Consider the following 19,412-nt stretch of genomic DNA (forward strand, 5'->3'; position numbering starts at 1 on the left):
CATTTAGCATAATTTTTATTCATTACATGTCAGTTACTATCTTCTTAAGATGAGCATTTTAATTCTAGTGTTAGTAAACTTCAATAACGTTCAATAATCTAGTTACTGAGGGAGAAAAAACCAGATGAGCACATTAACAGCCATTATTAGTTTGGAGTTGGAGATCTGCTTCTCCGCCACTCTCTGGATAACATTTTGTGGGGAGTGCTAAAGGCTAGTTGTTTCTTACTTTGAATATAACCAGTATCAACGGGACCCCCCTTTTCTGAAAATCTCACTAGCGTTTTATTCAAGGCTCAGCAGCCATGTGGATGGATCTAGTGTCTCCTAAAGCCAGATGATGACCTGATTTATAATGTAAGCAGTTTCTAAATGCTGAATTTTACAAATTGTCTTACAGTAAATATCGAGTCTCTGCAGCAGGTTATTTAATTGCGCTAGTTTAAATGATATGAAACAGTTTGTAGCATAAATTTACTGTGCACATTATTTCAGAATGATCGCAGTTTATAAAGTCATACTGAGAAATTTTATCGCTTGCATTAATGATGGAATCAACACTTGGCCTGTGACCCTCTCGCTTTCATTTTTACTAATTCTCATTAATAGTTACTTGCCAGGCAAATAAATTCTAGCTTACTTAAACAGAGGGAATGCCTCACACAATTAAATTGGTAACATTTTACTAGTGACACATATGTGTGTTTGTGTGTGTGTGCAGTTTTGTCTGTTGCATCTTTAATGTCATGTAATTCTTAATTGTTATTGTATTAATTGACTATATAGCAAATAAAGGTAAGTAAAAATCTTTAATCCCCAAATTCTCTTCCTTCCTTATAACATGAGAAAATGTCATACTGTGGGATTTTCCAGAACTGTATGTTAGTTTATAAACCTTTATGTATTAAAATATAAACTTATATTTAGTAATCTATTTCTGTATCATTATGATAAAATGAATATGTACGTTTGCGTTTTATTTTTACTTGGTAGTTTATTCAAAATTCAATTTACGAAAAGTAACTTGCTGTAGTTGTGTGTGACGTTCTACCCCCAACAGCGCTTTTTCCCTGTCCTCTCTTTTCCCTATCCGCTTTACCAACAGGTCCTCTTCACAGCTACCTCTGACTAATTCCTTTTTTCTTCCATAAACATCTCACCCTACTGACCTGCTTTTGGGAAAGAATCCCAAGCACATTTCTACCAAGGTATGGCTAATGAAGGCTTTTCATGAGAGGACCTGCTGGTTTGTTTGTAGGCTCGGCTGCCACGCTGGAGAAGGCCCACTGGCCACTTAAAGCAACTGAAGTGTGCTCGATCTTATCTCTACGAGTGAATGATTTACCTCCTTCCCTTTGAGTCTGAGCAGCAATCTTTGATTGTTTGCATGCTGTTTTTATAGGGTGGGGGAATGGTATAGTCTGCTGCCTCAAATGGAGCAGTCCTGCATGACATTTCAATGACCTTATAGACACTGCTGTCTTGTCAGCTTATCTTCTGCACAGACCACACACAGTTAATGTCATGCCCTGGGTTGTAAATCCTCACCTCCACTCCAAAGACTGGTGACTGTGTTCATCATGGCATCTCGTCTCAAGGGCTGGAGGCTCTACCGAGCCACAGTTGCTTTTCTGTCCAAATTAGTTTGTAAATAACGTTTCTGTGAGGAAGACAATGTTGCAAAAGTGAATTGGATAACAATCTGTAATACTTTTAGGTAATTGATAGTAGCACTAATTAATCAAATCAAGACCGCTTAGGAATCCTTTCCCTGTGTATATCAATGTAACGGATGGTAATATGCATAAGACTTTTTTTTTTCTCCTAAAGATAGGGTCTAAGTATGTAGACTTGGCTGGCCTGGAATTGGCTATGTAGACCAGAATCGCCTCAAGCTCACAAAGATTCACCTGCCTCTTGCTCCAAATGCTGGTTCTGAAGTCGTGTACCATCATGACTGGCCCAACATAAACCTTTGAACGTGGATATATAGATCTTTGAATTTCTAAGTATGTCCTATTAAAAGATAATTTGAAAGTGATAGGTCTTAATCAAATAGCAAAGCACATTTTCAGAGTGAATTCCTTAACACAGACAGTCAAATGGTCCTAAGCATTTGGTGATAAGAACCTAGGTTTAGTGGGTGAGGTTCCTTCTTGTTTTGATTCCATATATAAACTAAATTTGATTAAATTAACTTGGGAAATGAAGTTATGCAGTTTAAATCAAATAAGAAAAATGTATGACTTAAGCAAGAAAAAAAATTTTATTGGACAATAGTTAGACATTTTGATTTTTGCACATTGATTCATTTATGGGTTATATCTCTTTCTAAAACCGGACAGTGTAGAAAGCCTGACCCATGTCGCCTGTATCAGTGAGCATGATTAGGAAGAAGGAGCTGCTTCTAGAACTTTGCTTCAACCTAGCTATACTTATGAATCATTAAGATACTTTCATATATGAATAAGCATTGCTGTCTATTTGGTTCTGTTTGTTTCTTTGAGTTGCTTTATTTATGTATGTTTATTTATTTGAGTTGCCATCATTTCGTGTGATAATGATTAAATAATGATAATTTAGCGATGGTATAGAAATGGTGAAATAAACCAGGAGAAGTCATCATTGCTCTCCCACTTCCTTAACTTCTCCTAGATGTATTGAGCAGAAATTTAAGCGCTGCCCTCCCCTGCCTACCACCAGCGTCATAATAGTCTTTCATAACGAAGCGTGGTCCACGCTGCTCCGCACCGTCCACAGTGTGCTCTATTCTTCGCCTGCAATACTGCTGAAGGAGATCATTCTGGTGGACGACGCCAGCGTAGACGGTAAGAGAGTGGATGCTGACCAGTAAATCCTTGTGCTCACGGACAAAGCCTGCCTGGTGTACGTCGTACTCCCTGGGGAACGGATTGGGTGGCACGGCGAATGGTGAAGTTTGAGCTCTAGGGTGCCGTGTTGGAACATTGTACGTTGTTGGACTCTCTGAACACCGACCTTCATAAGTGTAGGCCCAGGGGACGTGGCTTTCACTATAGAGCACGCTGGCGAGGGGCACAGATGGGAGCTTGAAGTAAAGCTGTCTGGGCTGGAGCCCCACCTCTGGTCCCAACCAGCTGTGTGAATTTGTCACGTCTACTCTTCGGCCCCGGTTTCTTTATTCATAAAATGGAGATAATATCATGCTGTATCAAATTTAAGTAATGACATTACCTTAAACCACCGAAAGGGGAAACTGTGGCGAATTTAATGAATATGCAATTGATTATATGACGCATCCCATAGTGTGATTTAGACCTGGAGCTTAACTGGGTTTTTTAATATGAAGGAATTCATGTGAGTCCCGTAATTTACAGGTAATGGTGTGAGCACCTGACGCCACACCGTGACTCCCTTCTGTTTTATTTGAGCATTTCCCCATTATAGTGCTGAGGGTCCAGTACAGGCCTCAGGCATGGCAGGCAACCGCTGTGTGGGAAGTGTGTCTGTAGACCTGGGCTTTTAAACAATTAATTTAGCATTGCTTTCAAAATTAGGAACGGTCTTTGAATGTTTGTTTCTAATCATAATGAGATACTAAGTTAGATATCTTAAATTGGGATCATAAGTCTATCAATATCCCCATCTCTACTTTTTTAAAGTTACAATTCCTTTAAGTAAAAAACAATTTATTTCAGTGATTACGAAATTTGACTCCTGTATAAACCCAGGTTTGGAGTTAGATTCCCAAAGGCCTTAATCTTAGCTCGTAGTTGTTCCTTCATTTGTAAAATGGGTACAGCACGCCCCCACCAAATCCAAAGTGCTGTTACGTATACCATCCTTTCTGTACATGCGGAAGGGAAAGCAGGTACTCATTAGGTCACATTGCTTGTATCCCTAGTCCAAACACGCTAATCAGTGGCCATAAAATGAAACCGTTAGCTCATCACATCTACATGCAATTCTGTGTATTTCCATGGCTTCCAGCTAAACTCACTCTGAATAGAGTGAGTTATATTCTCAACTGAGAGAAACATCTGTGCAAAAGAAAAAAAAATTTGTTCAGTTCTAGAGATTTTTACATGAACGCGAGACCAGGTCTCCAAGTGAAGAAGTTTTATAATTCGTGTCTCCTGGATTCAAGTTAGACTCCATCAATTGGATGTGGTGTCGCATGCCTACAGTGTCAGCTGCTGCCTGCAGCTACAGCAAACAATCAGATAAGAAAAAAGCAGGATGAAGCAAGAGAAGAAAGAGGAAATGAAGTTACACACTATAGAGATCTTTGGATTTCTAATACCCTTTCCTATTACTTTACCACTTAATTGTAACTAACTGGTATTTTGCTCTATAATCCGATTTTGTGGTTCTTCCTGTCTGGTTGGACAGCGGCCAGTGGGTTTTAAGTCATACTTGATTAAGGTTTTCATCCCCTATAAATTTACCTGAAAGAAAAAAAAAAAACCAAAACACAAAACACAGCACTAACACAGTCTTGGAAATGTTTTCTCCCCTTTGAATTTTTGAATGCCTTTTCGGAGATGGTTTTTATTTTGCTCGATTGTCCCAGGTGTGAGACAATGGAGGTCTGGCAGATTGACTGCCAGCAGGGCGTTCAGTGGAAACATGCATCTTTATTTGAAAGCTCAAACAACCATTGAAGCAAAGGACGTGGGAACCAAGACACACCCGTTCATTGTCTTTCTGTTTCAACCATTTCTTGTTTGCTTTCTTTCCTAATCACTTTCAAAGTAAGCATAAGGCTTACCTAATTACATTAGACTTGTACCGATTTAACATTTTACATTCTCATGTAACACCGTGATTAGCCCCCCCAGACACATTTTCCCCTGATGGCTCGTGGTGTCTTTTCCCTACAGCATCATTGCCTGTCATGTAGCAGGGACTGGAGGAGCTTGAGTCCCTCAGCTTGCTCGGCCCTTCACCTCTAGAGAAGGGTAGAGAAGGACGTCTGCTTGCCGAAAAGGCCTGCTCCCTTTCGTAATAGTGATAAGAACTTGACAATAAACTTGAGCCATTTTCCTAACAAAATGTATGCTTCGGTGCTCTTGTAGTTTGTCTCATAGACTCCATCTGAAACCTACCCACCGAGCACCCACTTGGAAACTATGACTGTATGGAAACGGAACAGCTAGGAGGGCGCTGCACGCCTGTGAGCCCAGCACTCAGAGACTGAGGCAAGAGGCTCCGGAGTTCAGAGCTAGCCTAGGATGCTAGCCTGTCTTCAGAACAGATGCGCACACGTGCATACACACACGCGCATACGCACATACCCACCCCCACCCCACACCCGCATATCTGTGAAGTAAAAACTAGTCCCTGATAGCAGTTTATTGAGGAAAAGCAGAATGAAGATGAGGATATTTGGGTGCCAATAAGGTAGTTAAATCCTAGTGAAGGCGAAAACCAGAGCTGACATGTTCAGAGTAGTGCCACCTGATAGAGCCTGTGTTCTGCTGTCTCCTGGGGTCCCTCTCCTTCTCCCAGTTGTCACCGGGGCTGCTTACGTCACATCCCCACTACAGATAAGAGATCTAAGTACAGAAAAGATAAAATAAGTTTTCCAAGGTCAAACGGTTCAAAGGAATGGTCCTCTAACCCAGGACCTCTGATTTGATACAGTTTTGTGCTTTCCCAAACAGAATACGGGTTAGAAAATATTTAGGGAGCAGATAAGAATTTGAACATATTTCAGATGTTTTTTAAAAAAAAGAAAACAATTTCCCCAGTTTTAATGGGGGGTGTTTTGCCTTCATGTATGTTTGTACATCACATGCATGCAGTGCAAGGAGGCCAGAAGAGAGGGTCAGATCCCCCTGAGAGCAGAGATACAGACAGTTGTGAGCCAGCATGTGGTTGCTGGGAATTGAACTTGGCTCCTCTGTAGTTTAGGTCGCTTAAGCTGAATAACATATTAACAAGAACTGAAGAATTAAATGGCAAGCTAGATGCCCTGGTATAAAGCCGTAATGCTACAACTCTGCAAGCTGAGGCCCGAGGACCACCCTGTCCAGGCCAGCCACGTCTGGCAAGACCATGTCTGGAGCAAACAGAACGCCCACAGCGACAAAGACAATCTGATGGTGAAAGGGTTGACTGAAGATGCCCACACGTCTGAACAGCACGAGACGGATTTGATTCCGGTTTCCTTTTACCTTTTGCCTCCACGTTTGCTCCTTCCTTATCTCATCCAGCCTCAGATGTTTAGTTTTCTGAGTTATGTATGTTATATAGCTGTGTCTGTCTTTAGCAACCTTCCATGCCTCTTCAAGTTTGTGCCGACGGTGAAGTGTCCCCAATCTCCCCAATCTACCACGACTCTCGGCATCCCCTGCTTGCCCTTTGCTTGGCATGTGGGGAGTGAGCAGCTTTGACCACTGTCTCACCGCTAGTGAACTGTATTGATTGCCTGGCATTCCTTGTCACGGTTCTCAAATTTTAGTGCCAGTTTAAATACTGGTTGAATGTTTTTTATTAAAATCTGTTTCTCTGACTCTGAAAGCCACTCAGCTCAGTTCTTACTGTGAGCTTTCTGAACTCGTGGGGTCCTCTCCATGTCGGCCTCTCACTTGTCCCTAACATAGTGCATGGATTTTCTATGAAGTGGACAGAATAAGTACAAATTATAACCGTAGGCATGACGTGAGTTATAATTTGTATACATAGTCTCATTTTCCTCAAAGACTTAAAGGTAAAGTCATGCTGATTTTACTGGCAGAATGAGCAAATGTTGACATAGATTTAGAAGGGTCACTGCCTGATGATTTCATTACCTCTCAGATGTTAGATATAAAAATAAATATTTTTTTTTAAAAAAAAGTTAACTGGAATTTTTTTTCTTCTTTACAGACTACTTACATGAAAAACTAGAGGAATATATCAAACAATTTTCTATAGTGAAAATAGTCAGACAACAAGAAAGAAAAGGCCTCATCACTGCTCGGTTGCTAGGGGCAGCAGTAGCGACTGCGGAGACGCTCACGTTTTTGGATGCTCACTGTAAGTGCCTGTGCATAGCTGGCTGGTAACTTTCTCCCTCTGCCCCTTCATCTCAAAGTTACTTTTCTCTAGATGTCTCGTGGTATTCTTCTGAATAGCTTGTGTTACTGATGTTAGCTCTGGCAGGCCTAGCAGCTAATGGCTCTGTATACGAACTTCACAGAAGCCCTTACCTTCTCAGTGTTTTTAATGCCCAGCTTTCCTTGCAGGTGATTCTTACTTAGGGCTCCTCCCTCACCCAAGATGTTCATTCTGCCCTAAGTAAAAGGAATTTCTCCTTGCAGTTTTTCATTCCTACACTGTGAGATTAAATTTTTACCTAAGTATTCATGATCAGTACTATCATTGAACTTTGTCTCAATACTGCCACTTATAATGATTATAGGCTTTTTTTTTTTTTCTGTTAAAGCTTTGTTGAATCTGTTCTGCCAAGCAAGGACTATCCTGCTATCTCATCCATGTACAATGGATATGCTAGGTATTAACAAATGCTGCTTGGTCCCTGGAGCTATAAGTTTGGGGAGTTTTACTCTTCCTATGAATGCTTGAACTTGAACTGCCTAGCTCGTAGATATCTCTCCATCCAAGAACGGGTGGAAGCATACACTGACTGTCCCAGAAAGGCTTTGGGGCTGGTTTCTGTTGAGAGCCATTGCATCTGATAGGCTCTTAATCCAGCCTTTGGAAACTGAATAGAGATCTGGAAGTTTCTCAAAGGACCACATCACTCTCTAGTATTTCTTTTTCCGATCCAAAATGCGGTAAGATCTGACTTGGCATTCTTCTCTGCTGGACGATGATGCTTTCAGGCCACGGCTGACAAATTTAGCTGTGGGAAGGAGAGTGACCGGGTGTGGTGTGGACCAAGAGCATAATTCTGACCTTCGTGGGACTCTCCGCTCCTTTTCCACTTCCATCAGGACTATAGTAGCTTTGGGTGATTTTCTCTAGTCACTGAATTCAGAATATCCTAACTTCCTGACTTACTTTCACCTAAGACCCAGGAAGAAAAATTAAGCTTTCAGTTACTATGCCTTACTGGGTCAAAGGGACAAAAAAATTAAATAAGCTAGAATAATTTTAGGGTTAAATGGAAAGTTTATCTTAAAGGAAAAGGGCTCCTGTAACAAGGATAGTAAATACATTAGAGCCCGTCTGCTATGCTAGGAGGAAAATCTCATCTTTTCAGAGAATTTTCCTGATTTTGTTTTTCCTCTTTAACCCTATTCTCACAATAAGCCCTTGAGAAGTCCCTGCTTATAGAGGTCTATTGTACAGCGTGGGGTCTATAGTTAATACTGTGTTGCGTACTTTAAAATGGTTAGAAGTAGATCTCTCGTATCCCCCTTCTCTTCCCTAGCCCCCCACGTGAGGTGATGGGTGGATACCTTAATTGGCTTGATAATAGTAAACTTTTAACAGTATGTTACTGCGTGTGTATCAAAACACACCATATACTCTTAATTACATCATTTTACCTATCATAATTAAGATGAAAGAAATCATGCGTGTATATTCAGAGCACAGATGATCTTTTCTTTATAGTTTCTCTATAAACTTTCCTGTAATATCAAAGGAAACTCTCTCACCATTTCCATGAACTTGACCATAGCTTCTCTTTTGGGCAGGTGAGTGCTTCTATGGTTGGTTGGAGCCTCTGCTGGCCAGAATAGCCGAGAACTACACTGCCGTGGTGAGTCCAGACATTGCATCCATAGATCTAAACACATTTGAGTTCAACAAGCCTTCTCCATATGGAAGCAACCATAACCGCGGAAACTTTGACTGGAGCCTCTCCTTCGGCTGGGAATCGCTTCCTGATCATGAGAAGCAAAGGAGGAAAGATGAAACCTACCCAATCAAGTAAGCTGCTTGCCGCCACGTCTTATCTTCACGCCAGGAGCACGGAACGCTGCATGTGCATATGTGTTTTGTTTGTGTGATAATCCTTAAAAACAGAAAAAAATGCATCCTATATGTAGACTCGTAATGTACGAGGCTCTTTTGCACAATAGGAGAAACCATTGAGATTAGGTGAATTCTCATGTCCTCATAAATTATAGTTTAAGAATATTAAAGCAGGTTAAGAACAGAAACAATATGGAAGATGTTATTTTTAAAGTTCTTTTCCCCCACGACCTTAACTGTGAGGAAAAATTTTTCAGCTATTCTATATCTACATAAAAGAATTAAAATGTAATGTCTCTTCACCTCTATTGTCAGTTTGGTTCTTTAAACAGCCTTTCAGCCTGTTCAATTTCTGTATCAAACTTTGGCGATGTGTTTCTTTTCAGGACCCCCACCTTCGCAGGAGGCCTATTTTCTATATCTAAAGAATATTTTGAGCATATTGGAAGTTACGATGAAGAAATGGAAATCTGGGGAGGTGAAAATATAGAAATGTCATTCAGAGTAAGTTTATGGAGATTAAACATAGCATACATGTCAAACAGTGTGATGTATTGTGTTCTGATCGGCTCATACAGACCGTTGCAGATGTATGCTGTCTTTATGGATTTAGTGCTTTCTATAATGTAATTGCTGGAAAATTGGCAATGAGGCTATTTCCATTTAAGTTGTAACTTGATATATTTATTCATGGTTACCAGTGTAACAAGAGGAATCAGTTAAACTCCTGTGTCCAGGCAATAACACCAATTAATGCACTTGTAGCTACTGAATTCCAGCCAAGATAAATATAATTAAACCTAGTGCTTCAGGAAATGAGTTGATTATCAAGGGAGTCAGTATGGAAAACATTTATTTATAACTGTAAAGGACACTAGGCTTAACTCTTTGCATCATATGAACTGTTCTTTTCATAATGCATGTCATAAATTAATATAAACCAAATAAGCTTTTAGTAGGCATGACATGTGCTTAATATATTCAACTTCATGACCTCATTTTTGTTGGAACCATGTCGTTCACGTTTTATCCTTCAGATTGGAATGTGGAGGGGGAAAGCCCTGGGCTCTGACTCCATTGCACACTGGCAGTAGTGGGCCCTGCCTGCCACATCTGAACCGCTGAAGGGCAAGGGTCTTTTTAAAGCTGACTCTGCTTCCAGCCCTAGCCCAGGCTGAGTCTCAATGCAGCTTGTTGAACTGAACGTGTCGCTGAGCCATCTGATTTATTTTAATCGGGGGGAAAGAGGTTTTGACCACTTGTCTCCGTTCTAGCGTTCACTTTTGAGCATGGCTTCATTTTAGGTTTTTTTTTTTCTTACTGATTGTTGACGGCAGAACTAACCAGTAGGACATTGTACTTAGAACTACTGCAAATTTTAGACACATTCTACATAGACGTGGGCTTTTCAATATGAAAAACTCCCTTGAAAATATAATGGGTTATATTCTGGTAATGATAGCTTTCTCAAATGCTTTTCTTTAATACCAAATTGAATATCCAAGGAGGAAATAGAGTCTGGGTTCTTTTGTACCCAGACAGCTAGTTCATTTCTTAGGAAAAAGTGTGTAGTTTCAGTAAGTGGCATGTGTTTAAGGGGGACGTCAGCTACACCAGAGAACCTTGTTTTTCTCTGCATATTAGAACACTTGCATAATTATTGGCCAAAAAGAAAACTTGGAATTAGTTTTTATGAAGGACTCAGAACTCGTGTTCTTGTAAACCTACTTTCTGAAGATGTGCGTTTGTTCTCTATATTTCTCATTTCGTTTATTAAAACCATTGTTTACATCTATAGAACATAAATTGAACTGGCATAGAGACTTTATAACATGCTAATAAATCTCTATATTTTGTATTTATTGATATTTTAAAGGTAAACTTAAAGCAACAGTTTTTTCCCCAAATACTGTAAATTTAAACAAATATCATTAATTATCAGGTGTGGCAATGTGGTGGGCAGTTGGAGATTATGCCTTGCTCTGTTGTTGGACATGTTTTTCGCAGCAAAAGCCCTCATACCTTCCCAAAAGGCACGCAGGTGATTGCTCGCAACCAAGTTCGCCTTGCAGAAGTCTGGATGGATGAATACAAGGAAATATTTTATAGGAGAAACACAGATGCAGCAAAAATCGTTAAGCAAGTAAGTGAGGGCCAAATAATGAAACGACAGTTAAAGACTATCCCAAGTCCATAAGCCTTTATTTATTTATTTATTTATTTATTTTTTGCTTGAATCACCTCATGGGGGGCATTTAAAAAGTATTTTTGAAGGTAGGCCTTTAAACTTTAAAATAAATAGCTTAGGGCCATCAAGCTGGTGCAGGAGCTTGTCGCCAACCCTGATAGCCTAAATTCAATCCCTGGGACCAACACCGTGGAAGGAGAGAACTGATTCCTCTAAGTTGTCATTTGACTTTACATGTATGTGCCATGGCACATGTATACACATACACACAAATAATAGTAATAATAATAATTATAAAATAATAAGTAATAATAAATGTGTATATAACTTATTCATGCTCTTCTAAAAGAATAAGATTAAACAGTGTTATAAAATTCCGGCATTTTTAATTGTTTTCCTTGCCCCTGAAAATAAAGGAAAATAAAATACAATTAACTCAAAATTGCCTTTTTCAACTCAAGTTCCAGTTGGGAATTTTGTAGAGATTAAAACACTTAAATTAGAAAACACCCGACTGTGCGCTTTGGGAATTATTTTTTTGCACTTGACTACAAAGAGATATTGATCTCACTGGGTCTTAGCACTGTTTGTCTGCCTGTGTTTCCTCACGCCTCGCCCTCTGGGTCATTTTTAAGTAAAGAGGTAGGATGAGTTCAGAATTCTCCCACAATCAGCCCCACATCGTCAGCATTTTGGGGAGATCTTTGTTCTTTAGAGGTCCTGTCCACAAGTAAAGTGTATTCCAGCCCTCCGGGGTGACTTAATTCTCTCAACCACCAGGGACCAGGCAGGCAGCGCACCCGTTGCTTGAACAAATGGTCCATTTATTGTTCATCCTGCATCCAGAGTTTTACCGAATTCCTAAATGTCAATGCAAATAGGACCGTATGAAGGATTCATCAGAGCCTATGTGATTGAGAACTCCTTTCATGCTCTCATCTGTTTCCAGAAATCATTTGGTGACCTTTCAAAAAGATTTGAGATAAAGAAACGCCTTCAGTGTAAAAATTTTACATGGTACCTGAATACCGTTTACCCAGAAGTGTATGTACCAGACCTTAATCCTGTTATATCTGGATATGTGAGTATTTTTATGTTCCCCCTTTTCCTTGATAAATTCCCTTCCATACCTTTTAACTTACTGCTTTTGGAGTTTTTTATTATTAATGCCACTTCCCTGAAATTAATTGAAAAATAGAAACTGTGCAATTTGAATATATATATATATATATATAAATCTTTTTACTTAGATTAAGAGTGTCGGTCAACCTCTGTGTCTGGATGTTGGTGAAAATAACCAGGGAGGCAAACCGTTGATTCTGTACACATGCCATGGACTCGGCGGAAACCAGGTGAGCGCTTCCAGACATGGTCAGGTGTTGTGTCTTCCTCGGAAGTAGCAGCTCAGCTTGACACTAAGGCACACGACTGTGCGGATGTTTTCAAGCTAAGCATGATGTTGCGGAGTATTTCCATTGGCTGGGAAAGTAATCTGGAGTTCCCCACTTGATCAACAGAAAGGACCGAAAACAAAGCAGAATAATGTTATTTGATGTTGTGTATGTCTAACGTAGCTTTCGACCTTGTGTGACTGTCGGTATGGAGGCTTTGGGATCATCGGGGGAAGGCAGTATTAACTAATACAGTGATAGCAAATTGCTTCCAGTGATAATGCTGGCACAGCTGCATTATAAAGTCCTTTGAGGGCAGAGATACTGTTTCAGACACTGAATTTAAATGCTGTTTCTCACCGACCCCGTTTTTTTCCCTTTGATTACTGACATCCTTGTTTCCACTCAATTTTTCCAATTGAGAGCAAATGTGATCTGTTACTACCTAGCCTACTAAAGTTGTAGAAATTATTAAGTTTCTAGCTTTTAGCTTATTTTGACCTTATCCTTAGCAAGTTAGCTCAGAGAAGGATTTGTTTTTCTCCACAGTCAGCTAGTTCCCCGAGTGAGCCCTGGCTGAGCTGCATCCACTGGCTCCTAGCTCCATTAGGAACCCATACTGTAGGACCAGCATCTGCAGTCAGTAACATCAGGTCAGGAGTAAGGAATCCAGTGGCTTTGTGGATGTATCAAACCGCCTCAGGATTAGATGAGGGGCCCATGGACTTTCCTGAGAAAGATAACATCTGAGACTTTCTATTGAGAGGTGTTTAGTGGAGTGGTAAGGAAATAGGCAAAGTGGGAGGAAGGATATACAAGGAAAAACATCTAGAACTTTTTCCTTTCTGGGAATTGCCTGTGTGTTGGCACAGGAGTTTCACAGGCTTGCATGTTTGTGCTACTGTGTACGTACTTCTACAGGGCTTTGAAAGAAAGTATCAGCATTAGGAAGAAAGGATCAATGTGTCTCCTGGCCAGTCTGCATCTGGGCATCTTCCTATTCATTAAATTCAGCTTAATTGGTTTCAGGCTGTATTTGACCATATACAATCTTTTAATTTTTTTCCTTTCTTTTTACATAAGAATAGTTATAGAAAAAAATTGTTATTTTGTAAATAACAATTTGCTTATTTCCTCATTTGTAAATATACTTATCATTATTGTTAATACTTAGACATTTCTCTCAAGGTCTCTCCAGAATAATAATTATCTTAACATACATTATTACTACTATTTTTGTAATAATTTTCTGCAGGGTACTATCTTAAAAATATAGTGTGTGTTAGTTTTATGCTTTTCTATTATCTTTTTCTGTGTAGATATATTTGTAGTGAATAATAAAATTAATTTTAAATTATCAATAGAATAGGCTGTCTTTAATAAATATGAGGAGGAAATTCAGTTATTAAAAATATTTGTATAACTTCATCATACACCTTGTCCTGTTTCAAGATTTGAAAGTCATGACTGACCTTGTGAAACCGGTGTCACAGAAGCTTTTTTTTTTTCATAAGAAGTGAAAACTATAATGTAGTTTGTGGTGCTAACAGAGATAGAGTAGGAAGAGATAATATGAGTGATAGATTCAGAGGTTGGACTTGGAGTTAAAGAAGATATTTCTGGAGCAGTCATCTGAGAAGGAGTCAAGCATTCGGGGAGAAGAGCATCTTGAAGGAGGTCTGGGTGAGAGCAGCCATGTAGGGGAGGTTCAGAGAACACAGCAGCCCAACATGGCCAGCACGCAGTGGTCTAGGCAAGGAGCGAGAGAAATGAGGTCAGAGATGCTGATAAGGAACCTGGTTGTATGGAGCTCTGCAAACCTATTAAGGAAGATGGATTTGATTCTGAACTCAACAGAAGCCATCAAGAGGTTTTTGAGTGGGCGAATAATGTGATCTGGTTTGTATTTTAAGATGGCTCTGGCTTCTGTCATCCTAACGCACTTATATCTTTTACATGTTCATTTGTTATTTTTGAGATTTAATAAAATTTTTAACATTTCTCCCTTCCCTTTCTACCCTCTCATATAACCCTCCCCCCGTCTCCCTCAGATTCATGGGCTCTTTTTTCCCTAATTGCTACTGCATGCATATATGTGTATACATATAAATTTCTAACTATAACCTGTTTACTCTGCATAATGTTACTTGTATGTATGCTTGGCACTGGACAACCAATTGATGTGTATTTCCCTGGGAAAGACCACTTACCCGGCTCCCAGCTTTCCTCTGTTGCCTATGGTTCTTTCAGTAGGGTTGAGGCCTCAGTGTGCTTTTCCCTGTCTACTTTGGCATATTTATCGGTGTCATCCTTGTTCAACTCAGTTTCAGGCAGTCCTATTTTTTTAATCAATTATTTCCCTCAACTATTTAGCAAAATTGATAACTAAAATTCAGACGTCTCATTTAATTTGAGCATTTTTTCCTTTTCTTCCATTTTGATCGTTTAATGGTGTTTTATGACATGTAATACTTTTATAAGAGTATTTCTGAATGCAAAGCAAAGTAACTATTTTTGTTCTGTGGCTGGATTGGAGACTGTTCTGGTCCAGTGAAGTTATGTCATTACAGCCTTATGACAGTTAATATTTCATGCACATTCTCCTCTAGAGCATGCCTCCCATAATTTCAGCTGGTTACTTATTTACTTTGTCCTTGTTACCAAATTATTTTTAACTATTTTCCTTTCCTTCCAAGTTTCGTCTTAGTGACCCTTAAATAATATGAGATAGCCTTTCCTCTCGTTTTTGAGTTCTTAAGGCTTATCTTAGCTTAAATTACTTAGTTAGGAATAGTTAGAGTGCTGTTTCTCCTTCTTGAGTTACTTTCTACAGTGCTTCTTCCTGAAAAGTTGGTTATAAAACCAATTTAATGTTTTTCTTGTAGGAGAGAGAGAAATTAAGCGTGAGACTGAGACAAGGAGCTGGGGATGGGGGCTCTGGGTTCTGCTAATGTTTGTGGAGTATTTACTCTAGCACAGTGCCTGCCCAGCATATAGTAAGGGCTCTATAAATATTAGTGCTAACAGGCGTTATTGCATTATTGATAATCAATTATGTTAACTCATTTCATCCTTAGAACCGCCAACATTATTAAATATTTGATTTATTTTGGGGCTGGGACAGTAGCTCAGTCAGTAAAGTGTCTTCCACGACAGTGACTATCACTAGTTCATACAGTGCTTAGTCTTGGCTCACAGAGAATCCAACTAGCCACACATGTAATTCCAGTAGCATAGCACAGGCTAGCTCCGGTGTCATGTGGAAGCCTTGAAAGTTATACTTCTTTTCCACCAAGGGAAAAACTGAGGAGAAATAAAAAGGTAAAATAGGACTTGATCTAGTCCTTAAGGAATGAAAATGACTTAGCAAACCAGGAAAGGGTCAAGGATTTCCAAGCAACAGCCTGGCAACAGAGCGAACTCTTGGGTTATTCTTTAGAGGTTGGTTTATATTAAATGAGCACGGTCTGCTATAGCTGAGGCAGTGGCTGCCGTGAGGGTAAGTCCCGAACACTGCACGTGGCAGATAGCAGGCGGTGGGGGGGGGGGAGCCTTGAGCAGCACAGGTGATTTTCGTGAAGCCAGTTTATCAAATCAGAGCTTTAAAGGGCTTCCAAACAGCTGATAGGATCCGTGCATCCTTGGGTCAGAGGTTGGCACTGCGGATAAATTAAGAGGTGATCTGAGTCAAAGAAGTGAGGACGGAGGAGTAAGCATGAATGAAATGACATCTGAGAAGAAAATTCAGCAGAGCTTAAGAGACTCGTTAATTGGTTGTGGAGATACACCTTAGTTAAAAAAGCTACAGCGTGGGGCTGGAGAGATGGCTCAGAGGTTAAGAGCACTGACTGCTTTTCCAGAGATCCTGAGTTCAATTCCCAGCAACCACATGATGGCTCACAACCATCTGTAGTGAGATCTGGCGCCCTCTTCTGGTGTGTGAGAAGCAGAATGTTGTACACATGATAAATAAATAAATTAATTAAAAAAAAAAAGTTACGGCATACCAAGTGCTGACGCATGCGTGTTGGTCTTTGCTGAAAGTGCTCTACGCCTATCAACCCATTCGATTAGTGATTTCAGGAATGCTGTGGGCAGAGACGCTTGATACCCATCTCACAGGGACAGAAGCAGGCTCTGAGAGTCCATGATAGCTTGTGAATTAGTGCAAATGACTCAGCTGAGATGACTGAGAGAAGGATTGTTGTGGGGGAGAGAGAAGCAGCAACCACTTAACTGCTCTCTAGAACTTTGCAGGCTGCTTTCTGCTGGCCTTCATTCTGCCACGGAATTTGCAGTTTCTAGTTTGGAAAGGAAGGGTTCCCATATTTTGGGAGTAATCCCTGAGAGCAATGGACAAAGCAAGAGCTTGATGTCTTCTGTCACAAGGACTTTGCTTACACTTCTGACCTCTGTTTCATGGTTGTTGAGCACCTCGGGAGCTTACTGTTTAGCAGGGAGCTGGTTGGCTTCCACACAGGTACCTTTGTCAACAACGGTGTCACTCTCCTTCCCACAGTACTTTGAGTACTCCGCTCAGCATGAAATCCGGCACAACATCCAGAAGGAGTTATGTCTTCATGCTACTCAGGGGGTCGTCCAGCTGAAGGCGTGTGTCTATAAAGGTCACAGGACAATCACCCCCGGAGAGCAGATATGGGAGATTCAGAAGGTGACTTGACTGCGGCTCATTCAGCCATTCACTAGATGACTTTGAATAGCTCTGATTGCTTTACTGTGCCATATATCAAATTACTTCACCTTCGGTAGTTCTGCTATTATAATGTATAATGTGTTCCCTCTGTGATAAGAGAATATATCTAGGGATTTAGTACCCGTGGGAGCAACTAATCATAAAGCTGAAGCCTGTCTTAAGCAAGTAAAAAACTTCTATAATATTTATTTATTTATTTTTGGTTTTTTGAGACAGGGTTTCTCTGTAAAACAGTCCTGGCTATCGTGGAACTCACTCTGTAAGACCAGACTGGCCTCGAACTCACAGAGATTCACCTGCCTCTGTCCCCCCACTCCCGAGTTTTGGGATTGAAGGCGTATGCCACCACTGCCTGGCTGTAAACTATTAATTAGTTCCTTATCCTTGACTTTCAAAGAGTTTTTACAATAGACTTTGAAAACTATGTTTATTCCTTAAAGGGACAAAAAGTGTGTTTTTCACATAGAATTGTTATGTCTTCCCCCATTTTAGTACATTTTAAATTAATCTGGAATCGAAAGAATATATGGTGGATCGCCGGTTCTCAAAATGTTTAAGGTTTAGCTTGGTCATAGTACTTTTTATCAAAAACAAGTTCTGTGTAATAATAGCATACCATAAGACTGGCTTTTCTGATTTTGAAGTTGGTCATTTGAAATACCAGCGGACTGCTTCGTGTCTGAAGATGTATTTTGGGTTTGCTCTCTATTCTCCTCTTGGTTTTTGAAATGACTCACATGGACTAGACAGCAGTAAAGTGAACTATAGAGTTATGAACAAAAGTCATCAATACTTTACCAGCTTTAGTTGATCTTAGATTTAAGGTTGAGAATCAGACACATCTGTTATGCAATTCTCCCTTCACCTTTAGAGAAACCGTAAAGTCATTTTCATATCTAATTTCCAGCTGTAAACCATTAAAACTTAATGTCTGTTGTGTGTTTCCTTTTTTCCTAGGACCAACTTCTGTATAATCCATTGTTTAAGATGTGCCTTTCAGCAAATGGAGAGCATCCAAACTTAGTGCCATGCAACCCAGCAGACCTACTCCAAAAATGGATTTTTAGCCAAAATGATTAAGTGTTCCTTAAAGCTAAGGAGTTGAAAAGGACATATTCTTCCTCATAAAACTGTGACGAGGCGTACACTGTAGTTGTTGAAAATTATGCAAAAGCAGCTAATTGTAACTTATTCCAAGTGCATTTTCCTTATTTATGTCTTAAGATGTCTATGTAGTTCTGCAGCAGAGACCCTGTGGGTTTCTGTTAGAAATACCAAAGACGATTCTGAAATGTCCAGATGTAGAAGAGAGATGTTTACAAAGACGGTAATTTTCCTAGAGAAGTGACCTGTGCTTGTACCCTTAGGGGTGTGCACAGCTACATCCGCACATTCGCCACTTAGAATATTTCCCCCAGTTGTAGGGGAACTGGAAAAAGATTTGATACTGTATTTTTATAGCTATGTAGAAATCGATCAATGAAGGTCAGTCATTGGCCTTTCTGTACAAACCAGGAAATTTTTACAGATCTAGAATTTATTGTTCTAAAATCCAGGTAAACTTTTGTTGCCTTTGTTTACTTGTCTGTCACATATTTCCATAAACATGAAGTTGAATAAGGAGAGGACTATTTTTAACACTTCAATTTTTGGAAAATTTACAGATATTTTTTAGTCTGAAGCCCACTCCACTTGATGCACGGGAGTCTTCCCCAAATGGCTTTTTTGAAGCGGCTACACTGTGTGTTTTCCCAGAGCACTTTTAAAAAAACAAAATTATAAATTATTAGCTGTTACTACAGGGGTTCCTTCTTCCTTTCTAGCAGTCTTATTTTCTTAGCTCAATTCACTAATCCTGAATATTTATAATGCTGGATTTCAAATGCAGTCTACTTGACTCAATTCTAAATGTCGTGGTTGATTCATTATACAGAGTGGATTTGCAATGGATCTTTCCCATAAAAAGTAGCCTTACTTTTATCTATGTGAAAAAACACAATAAAAAAGAACCCTGAACACTAGTGCAAACTTTTGTTTCTGTTCTGTCCAATTTGGGGTGGAATCTGTAATTGATCATGGGTAGCGGTTGTTTTTTGGTACATATTAGTTGCCTGCTGTTTGTCGAGCCCCAGATTCTTTTAAGGAACATGCCAGCTGTGCCAGTAGCATGAAAACAGGATTGGAGGTGCTGGTAGATTTATGAATTCCT

General features: G+C 39.8%; 1 protein-coding gene across 2 annotated transcripts in view; it reads left to right on the forward strand.

Annotated features, from left to right (window-relative positions):
• Positions 1–19,211, forward strand: part of Galnt3 (polypeptide N-acetylgalactosaminyltransferase 3) — a 34,982-nt gene extending 15,771 nt beyond the window's left edge. For both annotated transcript variants that reach the window (XM_057755727.1, XM_057755728.1), the window contains exons 3-11: positions 2,656–2,828; positions 6,853–7,002; positions 8,631–8,865; positions 9,297–9,414; positions 10,853–11,053; positions 12,048–12,179; positions 12,349–12,450; positions 17,009–17,161; positions 18,161–19,211. In XM_057755727.1, coding sequence (XP_057611710.1) covers positions 2,656–2,828; positions 6,853–7,002; positions 8,631–8,865; positions 9,297–9,414; positions 10,853–11,053; positions 12,048–12,179; positions 12,349–12,450; positions 17,009–17,161; positions 18,161–18,283 — 1,387 coding nt within the window. In that variant the 3' untranslated portion in view covers positions 18,284–19,211. The remainder of the gene's footprint in view (positions 1–2,655; positions 2,829–6,852; positions 7,003–8,630; positions 8,866–9,296; positions 9,415–10,852; positions 11,054–12,047; positions 12,180–12,348; positions 12,451–17,008; positions 17,162–18,160) is intronic.
• Positions 19,212–19,412: the final 201 nt, after the last annotated feature.

The sequence above is a fragment of the Chionomys nivalis genome, chromosome 22 (genome assembly GCF_950005125.1).
Source record: "Chionomys nivalis chromosome 22, mChiNiv1.1, whole genome shotgun sequence".
NCBI classification, from domain to species: Eukaryota; Metazoa; Chordata; class Mammalia; order Rodentia; family Cricetidae; genus Chionomys; species Chionomys nivalis.